Source organism: Ischnura elegans, chromosome 6, assembly GCF_921293095.1.
Source record: "Ischnura elegans chromosome 6, ioIscEleg1.1, whole genome shotgun sequence".
Taxonomy (NCBI): domain Eukaryota; kingdom Metazoa; phylum Arthropoda; class Insecta; order Odonata; family Coenagrionidae; genus Ischnura; species Ischnura elegans.
This window is the reverse complement of record NC_060251.1, coordinates 87,443,809-87,458,427: the sequence shown is the minus strand read 5'-3', so window position 1 is coordinate 87,458,427 and position 14,619 is coordinate 87,443,809. Positions and strand designations below refer to the sequence as shown.

General features: G+C 36.6%; 2 protein-coding genes across 3 annotated transcripts; both read right to left on the bottom strand.

Moving 5' to 3' along the window:
* Positions 1 to 105: 105 nt before the first annotated feature.
* LOC124161111 lies at positions 106 to 7,416 on the bottom strand. Of its 2 annotated transcripts, XM_046537320.1 has the most exons (6): positions 7,194 to 7,416; positions 6,975 to 7,123; positions 6,782 to 6,889; positions 5,640 to 5,837; positions 5,454 to 5,523; positions 106 to 182 (listed from the first exon to the last, which is right to left on the bottom strand). In XM_046537320.1, exons 1-5 carry the CDS (start codon positions 7,252 to 7,254, stop codon positions 5,476 to 5,478), a joined length of 564 nt encoding a protein of 187 aa, XP_046393276.1. In that variant the 5' UTR covers positions 7,255 to 7,416; the 3' UTR covers positions 106 to 182; positions 5,454 to 5,475. The 2 variants fall into 2 exon arrangements, with proteins under 2 accessions (XP_046393276.1, XP_046393275.1); XM_046537319.1 differs by lacking the exon at positions 106 to 182 and having other exon boundaries at positions 5,332 to 5,523; positions 7,194 to 7,414.
* Positions 7,417 to 7,960: 544 nt separating this feature from the next.
* LOC124161109 lies at positions 7,961 to 14,607 on the bottom strand. Its single transcript, XM_046537316.1, has 4 exons — positions 14,355 to 14,607; positions 14,084 to 14,263; positions 11,211 to 11,405; positions 7,961 to 8,480 (listed from the first exon to the last, which is right to left on the bottom strand). The coding sequence occupies exons 1-4, from the start codon at positions 14,458 to 14,460 to the stop codon at positions 8,350 to 8,352; spliced, it is 612 nt and encodes a 203-aa protein (XP_046393272.1). The 5' UTR covers positions 14,461 to 14,607; the 3' UTR covers positions 7,961 to 8,349.
* Positions 14,608 to 14,619: the final 12 nt, after the last annotated feature.

The following is a 14,619-nucleotide window of genomic DNA, read 5'->3' as shown; positions in this document are numbered from 1 at the left end:
TGTACTAAGCTGTTTATCCAATGTTATTTCGATTATTCTTTACAAAGAGTTTGATAACATAAGATGTATTGTATGTATCATTGGGATAATTTTTACCATGTAAGATATTTTTCTGTTCACATTTTCCACCATGAAATTTCTTCAACAGCCTGTCAGGTTACTTCTCAGCCCTGCCTCATTGGCTGCAATTGTAACATGAAATGCATTATTATTTTTTTCATGTCATTTGAGTGATAATTGAAAGGAGAAAATTATTTGCTTTCACTAAAGCCTTTATGATCTCAATCGATGAGCTAAGTGGAAAAATCTATCATAAAGTCACTATTTTAATTTATGTCTTGTTAAAAAACACATATAATTGATAATATCATAACAGATTGTCAATGAATATGTGAGAAATTGTATAAATTGTGTTAGAATTCATAATTTTCATCAGGTGGGCATTGGTATGTGATCTGAGTGTATTTTACTTGTTTTTTAAGACGTACAGATTCTTAAATGGCTGGAATTATTGTTCTTGATCCCAATTTGCATGTTCCTACATTTTTCTTTTCTTTACATTGCTTTACATGTTTTTCCTTCGTCTACTTCTTTGTAGAAGACTTTGGCTTCAGTATTAATTTTACTTGGACCATTTTTTAATCCAGTTTAATATTTGTTGTATTTGCTCTCTAAGTAATTTCTCATTATTATAGCTCATCTCCATATGCTGTCGGAGTTGTGAACTTACAAATCTAAGCAAGAATTTAATATCTTGCTGAGCATATCCAATTCCTATAATTTGGGATTTTCTTCGTTTGAAATTGTATCAAGAGTTTTTATTTATTTGTAAATAGTTTTGAAGTTGGTACCAATTTTATGTGGGCCTGAGTTTTTCTTTTCCAAGCCAAGATTTTAATATTTATAAAATGAAGAAAAACATTCGAGGAAGCCACTCAAGATATTACTTCTTGTTATAAAAAATAATCAAAATTTGAGGAATTGAATTTTACTAGTGTTATAAATTTCACTACTTCAAAATTAAGAATCTCCAACAAGGCTCAATTGTGTGCAAATTTTTAGTGGAATTTTGGAATTAATGCACTTTAACGTTATCTTGAGGAGAACGATCAACCAAGTCAAAACTATCCCTTTTTTAAGATTGATATGATGATTGATGTGCATGTGTTTCTATAGCACTTGGCTATTGTATGTTAAAATATCCTTTTATACTGAAGCCTGAATGTTTACCTTCAACATTTAAAATTTTTTATGTTTGATTTTGCTTAGAAGTTTTCTAAGTTTTTATAATGTATTGTTGTTTTCCTGTTTTCTGTAATAAAATTATTAAAAAATGAATTGATTATTTCATGATCATGAATGATTGAAATGCTTTTGCAGTTTAGTGATAGCTCTAAATATTGAGGGCCTCTTTTCCCTTTTAGTGCGACGGGCCTTCTGCCACTCAGGTGAAAGGTGCGGTGGGACAATATATCGGCTTTTACATAGTCCATTATTTAATTTGCTATAACTTATTACATTACTACATATAATTTATTTCAGTAAACATAAAAAATTTTTGTCAATATTAACCAGTTTAACCTCATCAATTAAAAAAAACGCATATGGATTTGTAATAAAATAGCTTTGTACTGTGGAACCTCGTTAAAGCGAGTACGGGCTATAGCGAGATCCCCGCTATTACGAGATATAGCCGATGCACCGTCAATTGATCCTATAGTAAGCATGTAAAAAATTTAGTTTTTACGAGGCCCTTTTGGTGTTGGCTCTCGCCATAGCGAGGGTTACACCGCCGGAAAAACTTACACCAAGACTCCTAAATCTCTGTAATTGCTAGCGATCTGTTAGAAATGAAGTTAATGAAGTGCTCAGTCTCAAATTTATGTGGTAAACTGTCGTTCGATAAATAAGTAGTTAATTTTGGTGAAAATATTGTGGCATTAGCATTCGCGAATGCTTGACCTTTTGTTCCTCGGGCGGCAGAAAGCAGTCGTCAGCATACCCGCATGTCCATGAGTTGCATGAATAGAAAGCATTTGATGGAACATACCATGGCCAAAAAAACACCAAACACGTCTAAGCGAGAAAATAAAAATAAAGGAGTAATATGAGGTATATTGGCTATTATTTGCACCACCTCTGGTAAAGCGACAATTTGCTATAGCGAGCGTTTATTGGTGCACCGTGGGGTGTCGTTTTATCGAGGTTGCACTGTATTTTTTTTCCTTGTTACTACATTTTATGAAAATACCCTCCACATTTTTCGCCAGTACCCCATGAAGAAAGATAGCACTGAGAGGGTTAAAATACTGAACTCTCTTTCCTGCTAGAATTAATTGTGAATGAGTAAAATATTCTAATAACATCAGTCTCAAGGCATGTGTACAAATTTTATCGTTGTTGTAACTATTTGTCATACGTCACTATCACCAGCAAGTAGCTGCTGATTTCAACCTTTGCTGCTTTTTTTTCCTTAACGTAACAATTCATATTAATGGCTGAATCATGAACTGCTGTTTTTTAAATGGATATTAAGATACACCTTATCATAAGTAATCCAATTAATAATACATAAATATAAAACTATACGTATTAACCTAATTGTCCCAATCGCCCTTCAGAGCACATTTTGAATGATCAGGATGAACTTATGATGTGTTTACCAGAAATAAGTGGTAGAAAATCATGGTATGAAATCTGATATGAGGAATAATGTGGTATAAATTACCACATCATCTTGTGAAGGCAAAGGACCCAACTGGACTGAAAACTCATGGAGAGTATGCTATACAATGTCAATGCGGGAAAACCTACTTTGAAGAGACGAGGATGAAAGCACACAGCAGACACCTCCGACTAGGACTACCCGAAAAGTCAGCAATGGCCAAGCACAGCATCCTTGAAAACCACATGATTTACTGTGAAGAATCAAAGCTCCTTTGTCGATCCCATGGATACTAGGACCACTCAGTGAAAGAATCCAAATTTGACAGCAAGAAAACACGAACAACAAAGACTGCAGCTACAACATTAGCCATGTATGGGACCTCTTGAAAATCCGAGGGGACTAGCAGCCAATCAGGAGACGCTGAGAGGGCAACCACTCTCAACCATTGACATTTATATAAATACACTGAGGCATGGACGAAATATCATTGGATTCCTTAATCCCTGAAGAAGATGGGTGAGTTGCTAGTTAAATGTCGGAAGATGATATGGAGGACCTTACTCAGTGAAATATTTACTGCTATTGTTGACCAGGAAAGAACCACACATTTAGGAGATATATATGTATTTCCATTTAAGTAATTTGTGGGCTTAGTGGTCGATTTGGTGATGTCAATCGCCATTTACTTATCACGAGTGATTTATTGTCAGTTGAGGTGGGTTGCTATTGAAGTAAGTGGGTGATCGGCCTCAGCTAATGTCTTTCTAAGCTCTAAATTTGTGGCTGGCTAGTCAGTTGCAATCTAATTAGAAAATGGTGTGGCAGGGCATACTTGATTAAAACCGGCTAATCATTGAAAGCACCAAATGTGCTATTGGCAACCTGCGGTTGAGTATAAGTAATGGAACTCTTTTGTACAACTGTAGAAGGTTCATAATCCAGAGCACTGAGGACCAGTAGCATTCTGAAATAATTTTTTCAGGTGTTTAGATCGCTTTCCTTCTGTTGTATAACTAATCATGTAACTGCCATAATAGCCAGGGTGATGGATTTACAAAAATAACTTAAAATCCAATGTATACATCATCCAGCCACATATGCAGTGTTTTGAGATACAAGCCGTTTAGGCTCTTGACATTTTTGTAGTAGACGCAATACTGATAGAAAATAATTAGTTTGTGATGTAATTCCTGCCCAGCTCTGTTATGGCATCTATTAGCCCAGCACCAGGGGCATACTTAGGAATTATGGCTAGGGGGGGTTAAGGTACAACTAATACTGGGGATAATATGGAATATCCGCCAGGGTAAGTGGGAGGTGCAGGGGCCCTCGCCTGGAAAATTTTTTTGATAAACGGTTCATATGGGGATTGGGTCGGTGTGGTGGCTAGTGTTGGGTTCCCACCTCGTGGGCTCGGGTTCAAATCCCAGAGGTGGCAGAGAATTACCAGAGACTGCGCGATCCCTGCTTCAGCGTTGTCTGGAGGACATTTCAAGCGCAACACTCTGTCCGTTGGATGGGACGTTAAGCCGTGGTCCCCTTGGCGCCTTTCGTTAAGAGCAGGCTAATACGATGCCGGGTTTCTCTCCACCCTTCCTTCCGTACCTTTCCCTCATGGCGCAAATGACCTCAGCTGTTGGTCACCTCCTCCAAATACCATACAGTTCATAATGGTGAATTTTACGGCTTTCTGAGGGATATTTTATTAATCCTTATGGTATTCTACATGCATGAGTAATATTAATTAATATACATACTATCAGGTAACCTGTAAGGTTAAGATGATGAGTTAAAATGGATTTTTTAAAATAAATTTTATTAAGTAAAGTGAAAGTTAAAGATTAAAGTAAAATGAAACTTTTAAAAATTCTCTGAGCTCTGGGGGGGTTTTATCCCCCAAAGCCCCCCCCTCCCCGCACCACTGATCAGTCCGATGGATGGCCTTGGCAAGCTCTCGACACTAGCCCCAATCTACAACAGGGAGCCTGCCATGCAGACTGGGCCATCTCCTCACACAAAGCTACACTGGCCTTAATGTCGCAGATATTTTGTAAAGACTGTCCTGGCAAGCTTGGTGGCCAGTTGAGTTGTGCCATGCAATTTAATTGGTGTGATTACATTTTTGGTACTCATGACACTTAGCAGCTGTGGAATAAATGTCATGCACCACATTTTGTAGTTATCATTTTTGCTGTCACAGGTAAAATATTTTCCTCGTTCACTGTAAAGTTAACTAGATATGCAATGTTGTGAAGGTCTCATAATGCCAAGAGAAAACCATATCAAGGACTTCTTGACCTTGTTATATCTATATTTTTACATGTTAAACGTATGTCTCTTGACGGAACACTGACAATCACTCATTGTGACATTATTCTCGCTATGTGCCGTACTCATTAAATGAGCTTCTACTGTATTATGGGTGCTTTGATGATGTTCAAAAAGAACATAAGTACATTATTGTGGGTTGAATTTTTTTTTCGACATTTAAAGCCACCGATAGACGTTTTAGAAGTTACTAAAAGTGTACCTCTCATAATACAGAATGACCGAAGTTGTTACAGATTGTGGTTTTCATACATTAATCTTGAGGTTTTCAGAGTTCTTTCCCGGTATTTTATTCATGAGGCTGGATTACTGGGCATTGCAATTCCACGTATTTGTGATTGTAAAAAATACCACTTCAGAATAAATATTTTAGTAAATAATACATTGATATACTATAGAAGTGATCTTCACATATAGAGTTAATTTAGAGGAGTAGGTAATGTAGTAGAGAACCTACTCAGTTTGCTTATGGAGTCATATTAAACTAATGCACCTTTGATTTTATCTTGGAGAAATTTATGGCAAGTCTGTAATAAAAAGTTTTGATAAATAAGTGTCAATTTTGTTATAAAACATTTTTTCAATCAAATTTGCCTGCGTGCAGTGATATCTAGGTCAGAAGTCGAGGATCTCTAGTACTCACAACACTAAATGTATGCTGGAGGCACTGTCCTATTTCTTGACGTGCATCTGCTTCTGGGTTAACTTGCACAAGAAGGGACCACAATTCACTGCAGTCATTGATCCTTGATTGAAAAGTTTTAATAGGTAAATCTGGCTTTTCAGACTTACTCACAGTATCATTCAGTTCATCCATTTGAGGATGTTTTCCGTGCACAACCTATGGATTATTATTGAAAGTATGGAAAAGTATTAGTCATTACAATTTTAAACTGGAAGCCTTCAATACTCTTGAAAAGATACCAAGAATTCACCATGAAAATATACATGGCATCTGCTTCAAGCTGTCATCATTGGGTCAAAATTATCATGGCTTCCAACCAGAAAAGTTATTAGGGAGAGAGTGAAGAACTGCTGTATTATTAACCATATTGTACTGGCTTACATCCGGATCCGGCTTACACTGGATCCGGGTTCGAATCCCGGTCAAGGCGAATGATTTTTTCTCTGTGGATTTTTCGCACAATTGTGCATTGCGGGTGACTCCCGTAAAAGTTATCACCGTGGCAAGTCCTGGTATACTTAAATTCGTACTGGCTTACGTAGGTTTTCATGGAACATTTACTAATCACTCTGTCCTATGCCCCTACCCAAGTAGAACTTTCTTCTTTAATTAGCAGCTAGGCCTAGCATCCTTTTCATTCATAAATATTATTCTCTTCCTAGCTAACCTAATCTCCTTCCCTTAAAAAAAATCTTTCTTTTATACCTTTGTTGATTAACCCCATCAAAATCATGCTAAATCTCATCATCCTGAGAGCCTAAATGTTAGAGCACCCGACCAACAGTTAGAAGGTTCAGCTTGTTCAGGTTTGAGTCCCAGTCAGGCCACATTTTTATCCCCTGATTTCTGACTTCTACCATTTGCCACAACACTTGTCTTTTTCTATCTCCTGTCATGTGTTCCTATTCCTTTATTACCCATTCTATGACTACATATTGATGTATGATAATGCTAACGGCATTGTGTAAATGAAAGAAGTAGTTTATTAAATAAATGGATATTCTTATTCAAGAGCTAACAAATTAAATTGTCGTTTATCAGCAATTCACTAGCAATAGTCAAATTTGACGGACGGATGAGAATTTAGATTCATGCCTCACCAATTCTCCCAATCTGCACTTGAAGTCCAATATTTCACTCGTACAGTTACTTTCATAACTGGACAGTGTCTGCAGAAGATGCGTGTCTTTAAAGCAGAGCTCTAAAACCTTTTAACAGATTAAAAATGTCCATAATTGGTAACTAGTTACAAATGAAACACACATTTCTACATGTTGCTAAAGAATGCATTACAGTATCTGGTGGTATAAGAATTGAGTATGGCTTCACAGAGACAGTGCGTGCATCATGCAAATCCAGCTCAGTCTTCAGCTCATTAAGGAGGTCCTGAGCATCATAGTTTTTAAGATCTGTGTCATTCATCAGTAATTCAAAGTAGGTTGCTGGAATTAAAAATATATAATTATGATACTGAAGAGCATGCCTAGATAAATATTAAGTATCTTTACCCACCATTTATGAGGTGGAAGACTGTAAAAAAAGTGAAATTCCAAATTAAGAATCTGGAATACATCACTTTTATACCGTCTGGAGGTGAATGATAAATCAAAGTATGCAGATAATTATAAGTATGATCAAAGTTGATCTAACTTTCAAATAATCACCATGAGAAATAGATTGTTGCAAAAGTAATAGGATTGTTGTCAATGGTTACATAAACTGAATTTCAAAATACATCATGGTCAAAATGATCCTAAAATGGAAACACAAGAACGTGAAGAGTTATTATGCTTGAATAACATGGCCTTCGGACTTGTGACCAAAGGTTCATTAGTGACAGCCAAAATTTACTCCGCCACATTGCTGCTACTAAAATGGTTGCAGGAAAAAAATACTTTTTATATTGTTTGTTAGATGTTACCGCAAATAGAAGTGGCCACGAAAAAAAATATTTCATTAATAATAATATTTGAAATTCAATACTGACATTTCGATGTCATTAATTTCAAATGATAAATTAGAAAGTATAAATTCAACACCAAACTCAGTATATTTACTATAATGTCACAATTAGAAAAATATTTTAAGATACACAACTTTTCAAGCAGAGATTTTTTGACATGGGCCACTAATAACAACCCATTTAACATTCATGGCTTAAGCAATGAAGTAAGGATAGTAAAAGAACAACATTTGATTGAACCACTAAATCATGAGAAGTGTATCTCAACAGAAAAAATCTCAGCAAAAAATAGCAGAAAAAATAATGTAGCCATGACTTATATGAAAATAAGGTTTAATGAAGCAAAAATATTTACAAAGCATTATTACAAATCAAATAGCGTCAAGAGAGTCAATTCCCTCTCAGATATATAAAAGAGTTTTATCCCACCATATAATTCATGGCACTGACAAGAGAACACAGTGAATGAAAAATTGGTTGAGGATAAATGCACATGATATCACACTAGATACCTAAGGCAACTTCCTCTTACTTTCTCACAATTTCCATGCTTACTGATGAACACAAAACATGGTTTTTAGATGTTAACAATTTGAAATATTTCTTTTGAAAATAAAATGAATATATCTTGTAAGTCTTTCAAAAGAGACACATATTACAAGAATGAAATGAGTATATTACATGGTCAATTACACAAAATAACTTTCAGTTTTTCAAATTCGCAATTTTCTTGAATCTGCTTCTGACATTTGACAAAAAACCCTGGATGTCATTTGTTTCCTTCAATGTTTCCATAAGTACATCTCTAGACTTTAATTTTGGTGACATTTCTGTGCCTGAAAGTATAAAATAAAAGAACTTATGCATAAAAAATAATGCTATCGAAAGTGTAAAGTTTGTATTAGGTAGTCACTTAATAAAATGACCGGCAGTGCCCACCTGTGTGCTCAGCACCCAGGTTGATCTTGCTGGGCCACTGGTTGTTACCTTGTCATGGCCCAATCATGAGAATCATCTCCCAACCACGAGAATCATGGGCCAATTGCAAAAAGTGGGTTTGGGGGACATGGAATTGTGGCATGTCAGTGCTTGGCTATCCTTTGCTACAGTTTTGCAAAGGAGAACCACTGCAGTGGGGATACAGGACTTAATTGTGGCTAGCCATTGTTTGTTGCCTGTTTTCTGAGAATGCCTTTCTTTGGTCCGTTTTTGCACATTTTTCGCCTGCAACTTTACACAATGTCAAGCTACAGTGCTGGGACCAAGGCTGAAAGGTGTGTGTAGAGATTCTCCATCAAACACAAACTACATGATGTTTTTCCGAAAGCATGCACCGTGTCATATGAGCACAACTTGATTTGTCTCGAGATGTGCACCTATGTGCGAGAATTTTTTTGCAATCAATACCACCAGACCAAGCAAGATAACTAGTGACGGGAGAAGCAAGAAAGAAATTATCAGCAGAATAGCCCAGGCGAAGAGAGCATTCCACCAAAAGAGAGACCTGCTTACAGCGGGAAACTTAAATATGGAAGTAAAGAAACAATTTATAAGAACCTACATCTGGAGTATGCTCCTATACGGAAGGCATGGACAAAGTAAGGCATGGACAATGACCGCAGCAGAGAAAGCAAGGATAGAGGCCTTCGAAATGTGGTGCTACAGAAGAATGATGAAAATCAAATGGATCGACCGAGTTAGTAACGAGGAAGTCCTAAGAAGGATAGGAGAGAAGAGAAGCCTCATGAAAACCTTAATAAGAAGACGGAACAACCTTATAGGCCACATCTTGAGACATGATGGCCTGATGAAGACAATCGTCGAAGGACAAGTGGAAGGCAAGAATGGAAAAGGAAGACCTCGAACAAAATATATGGAACAAGTAAAGAGAGATGTGAAAGAGAAGAAATACATAGGTGTGAAAAGATTAGCTGGTAGGAGAACTGAGTGGAGAGCTGCATCAAACCAATCCTAGGATGGTTGACCAGTGATGATGATGATGATGACCACCACTTTGACTCCAGCCACGAATTAACTTCCTGCCGCTGTGATGTGGTGAATGTCCATTGCCCAGGTGTCACTCTTATCTTATATAGGCGGACTGCATTTTATTTTTGCATACAATGCGAGCTGACCACTTCGACTCCAATCCATGAAATCACTCCCTGCTGCTCTCAACACTCACCGTTGTGGGTGCGCAGCAGAGGGCCACAAAGTTTACATTTGACGAAGACACACTGACACGCTACAAACTTAATATATTTATTGTTTGCAGAAAAGAATGCAAAAATTAAAGAAAGAAGAATTGACACTAAAGTCTCAGATAATATGCCTTTCACATCCAGCAAATACCAATGGATGTGTTCGCAAGGCACTTTGATACAATTAAAATGTAAAAAATAAACAATTCCTGCTACTAAAAGAAATAGATGCAGACTGACTAGAAATCTTGTCTGATTCCTTCCCTCCCAGCCACAATCACAAGGTAGAAGTGCATTGGGTGTGGCACCGAGAAACAAGCCAGACAGGTCTAGATGAGACACCAACATTGCCATATCATTCAGGAGGTAGCCATTGTGCAATAGTATATAAAAGGCTGGAGGAAAAGACAATAGCCATTTATGAACCCAGAGGCACATAATTGTTAACCCCTTCCACTTCAATTTATTTCCTGAATATCGTGCCCCTATCCTCTCCTTATTTTTTCTGTGGTTCTTTTTAAATGTAATGGTAGATAATGAAATGATATTTTGTAGTTTGTAAACAAAGTTGAACAGTGAAATTAAAAGTGATTATCAACCACCGGGATCAAATCTATCGCTACTTGAATGAAATCATTTTATTCCACCCAATGCATCATATTTCATGTAATGTGAGTTCTTTATCCACATTATGGGTATCTTAACATAGTTAAACTTTCAAAATGTTTATATTGTACCCCTAAATGGTGATAAAATTATGAAAATCTGATGGTGAGTTACACTTGTCATGGTGCGATTTGGCATCAGTAATTCATGACAAGATAGACTCGCCTTTTCAGCGCACTGGGTTAATGGCATGGTCAAAGGTGATTTTCATTGATATTGCAACTTGTGCTACACAGAGGAAATTTGTGATCCAATATGCTATAACGTGGGCACTCACAGGAAAAAAATAATATTTAAAAAGTATATAATATAGGAATGTACAAAGGGATGTTGTGTATTACTCATACTGTCAGTAGCATAACTATAACAAAAATAATCTCTACACTATGTTGTGTATTACTCATACTGTCAGTAGCATAACTAAGATAGATCCCCCCCAAAGCCTCAGAGAAATAAAAATATATTAAAAACTATTGTCTAGTTTTGACATATAATAACTGCATCTGCTTAAAGTTAAAGATGATGTAAAATGCATTTGCAGGCATGTCATTTTTTTAAAATTTTCCCTCGTTGCTTGGGAGAGGGTCGCCCTCCAGAACCCTCCGAAACATATTCCTAGTTATGCCACTGCATACTGCTGAAAGTTAAAATCTAACACTTTACATATAATACAATCATGTATCCTAGAAATATACTTACAAGACCATCGGCCATCTTCATTCACCAATTTCACCATGTATTTTTTCATGTTATCAGTGGAAATATTTGTAAAAGTCCAAATTATGTAGTCTTCGTGATACTCCAGGCGAGAGGCAAGTCTTTTTTTATAAAATCCCAATGCTAATTCGTATGACTTCCAAAGGCGTTTTACATGTTCCACCCTGGCTTCCTGAGCTGTAAGGAAAAATTATTATCAATGTTACTATGACTTGATACCATAATTTGAGGATATACCACAATTTTTTTACCGCTAAAAAATAAAAATAATGCAAAATCTAACTAGCTCACACTGTATACAGAAAAAAATTAAGGCACTCCAGTGGTTCGATTAAGGGGTAAAGGTTTATGTAGCACTTTTGTGAATCACCCCAGACTATAAACCCCACAAAAATGAATTTGACAAGTAATGAGTATATATAGAGGCAAATTAAATAGTGAGTCATCTATTCCTTCAAACTAACCCTGTTTTTTAAAGAATATCCATTAATTTTACCCAGCTCACTCACAGCACATACGTGTATTCCTTTGGTTTTGCTCTATTCTCTGTTGCTACAATATGATTTTATTTGCTCAGATCACATACACCACATTAACTCCTGCCTCTAACTCATCTCATGGCTCTATTATCATCTGAATGAACAGCATATATGATAGTAACGGGCTTTCCTCACTCCTAGGCCAACACTTACCCTCTCTCATTCTCCGACAGCTAACATCACTTGTGCAATCTGAGCTAAATACAGATTATGGAATGAATAAACTATTCCTGCTTTTCAAGAATGTCCATTACTTTTCCTACCGCCTGCCCGAGAAATTGTGCCTGACTTTTTCAGCTCCTCAGAATGCTTACAAGTAGATATATTTACAGCCGTGTGAAATTAGGTGAGTTTTGGAGGGTACTTTTCAGGGCTCCATTTGCCATCCACCAGATGATTTTGACGAAGCTTAGGACACATCACCATTTGACTAATTTAAAAATACACCCTGAATTTAACTATAGCTTGAACGTCTTTCAATTACAGCCATCCTGACCTCCTTCTTGTCCTCTATTTCTTGAAATGACAGAGTAAGCCTCTCCAGATATATTTTAATCAAAAAATGCTAAGCCATTTATTAATTAAAATGGCGAAGACATTTCTCACAAAAAGGATATAATGATTTCAGAAAAGAATAGTATGAGTTACAGGGCCGGCCCTAGCAGGTGCGGGGCTAGGGGCGAACCTTCAGTGCGGGGCCCTTCACTTAAAATATTAAACTCTATACCCCATCTACAAACTCGAGCATTTTGAATCCCTACCACTCTCTGGCTAAGTATGTGTTCCCCTCCCAAATTCAGACTTCGTAATTACGCCGTTATGATACCATCATGCAGTTGAGTTCAAAACAGTATAATACAAATAAAATTTATAATTATATTTATTCATAAAATTATAACGTAAAATAAACATAAAAAGCGCCAGGCACCTGTTGTGACAGGCGCCCTTATAAGCTGTGTTGCTGGCCAACACGCCACCGTGCCGGTTGCGATGAATCATCACTCCTCCCCTCGCCACACTACGCCTTCAACTACCTAGCCGCGCCCGCTCTCACTCATGTCAAGTTTTCTCACTTGTTGTTATCACTCACACAACACAGTACTGTACTGACAAACGCAATTGCACAATAAAAATTACTGCATTATTATTCCTTTTTCATAATATTATTTTTTGTCTAGCACGGACTTAAGAATACAGTAATAGTTGAAATTGCGTTTTCAAAACTATCGTATATTTTAATTTTTTTCACCCCCTCAAAGCGTGGGGCCCGGGGTGGTCGCCCCGCCCTAAGGCCGGCCCTGATGAGTTATTAACTGTCTATTTTAACCTTCAAAAACTGCTAATCCTGGCATTTTAATACTTTTTGGCCTAAAACAATGGATATGCAGTTCTGATATCATTGCAAAAATTTTACAAAGCCATATTTCTGAATCAAGGTGAATTTAAAAAATTAAATTTGATTTTTTTTATCTTAGCATCCACTTTAGTCTTGCGTAATATTTTCAAAGTCAAGCGAGGCAAACTGGGTGTGCTGATTTGACATGTAATGGCCCAACATTCGTCTTTATGGAAGATTTAAGAGTGATTAAATATAGTAAAATTATAATGTTAAAAAAAATAAAGCAAATTCATGATATAAAAATCAATTCTCATAAATTGCTAGATAAAATAAACAATATGTATCACCACATAAACCACGGAATGTTGGGAATGGGATGTCCAAATGTCAACGGTAAACCAACACTCATAATGATAAGGTATGAGAGCTGTTTGACTACCACAGAAATATGATTTCTTCAGATCTTTCTGTAATATCCCCTCACATTCCACGATTTCCAGGCACAATGAAATCCCCTAACTTTCCAGATTTTCCATTAGAGTGGCTATCCAGCAATTAAACCTTCCTCTCAGTTTCAAGCAAATATTAGATAGAGCAGGGGCGATGATTTGGCATGGAAGTGTAGGATTATCTTTCATGAACTGAAATCGCTTACTAATTGTTTCCATAATGTGAGCGATAGTATATAGCCGATTAAGAAAATCAATTCGAGAATTAAGGTTCTCCTCGAAGTAGTGTAGAATTCCACCACAGTCCCTTGCTTCCGGAAAGTTAACTAATGCTCAAGCCTTTGAAATGTCATTAAACTCAAAGTCTCAGGCTGAGGATCAATTTAAAATTTCGTTTCGGCAAAATAAATTTGAGAAATAAACATCAAAAAGCAGGTCAAAATGCTATAAACATGAAAAGAGCTTATTTTTTTATGGATGCTACACAGTAACAGCCCATGAGCCCTAAGGTGACTCGATTTGATTTACCTTTCATAACTTCCTGTTCTTGACTCCTTAGGCCATCCAACTCCCGCAGTAGGCTTTCCCTTTTCAATTTGTTTTCTTTTATAGCCTGTCTGAGGGAATCGTTCCTCTTCACATGCTGTTCTTTCTTTCTCCTTGTTTCTTCAATCTCACCACGTAATGATTCCATATCATGTCGTTTCCCTAAGTAACACAACAAGAAAAAATATTACATAGAGTGTTGGACGAGAAAACCATTTAAAAAGGTTATCTTTGATGAACTGAAATCACTTACTTAATTGTGTTTCCATAACACGAACGATATTATCTAGCCCATTGAGGAAGTCGATTCGAGAATTAAGGTTCTCCTTGAAATTCTGTAGAATTGCTCCACAATCCATCGTGGCCGAGAAAGTTGGCTAATGCTCCAACGTTTGAAACACCATTAAATTCAAAATATCACAAATCAAGGATATATAAGTCAATATTAAATCATAAATACATGAATTGCTATCACACCCCAACGTCCCTCCAAGCATCGAATATTCAAAAACAAACGC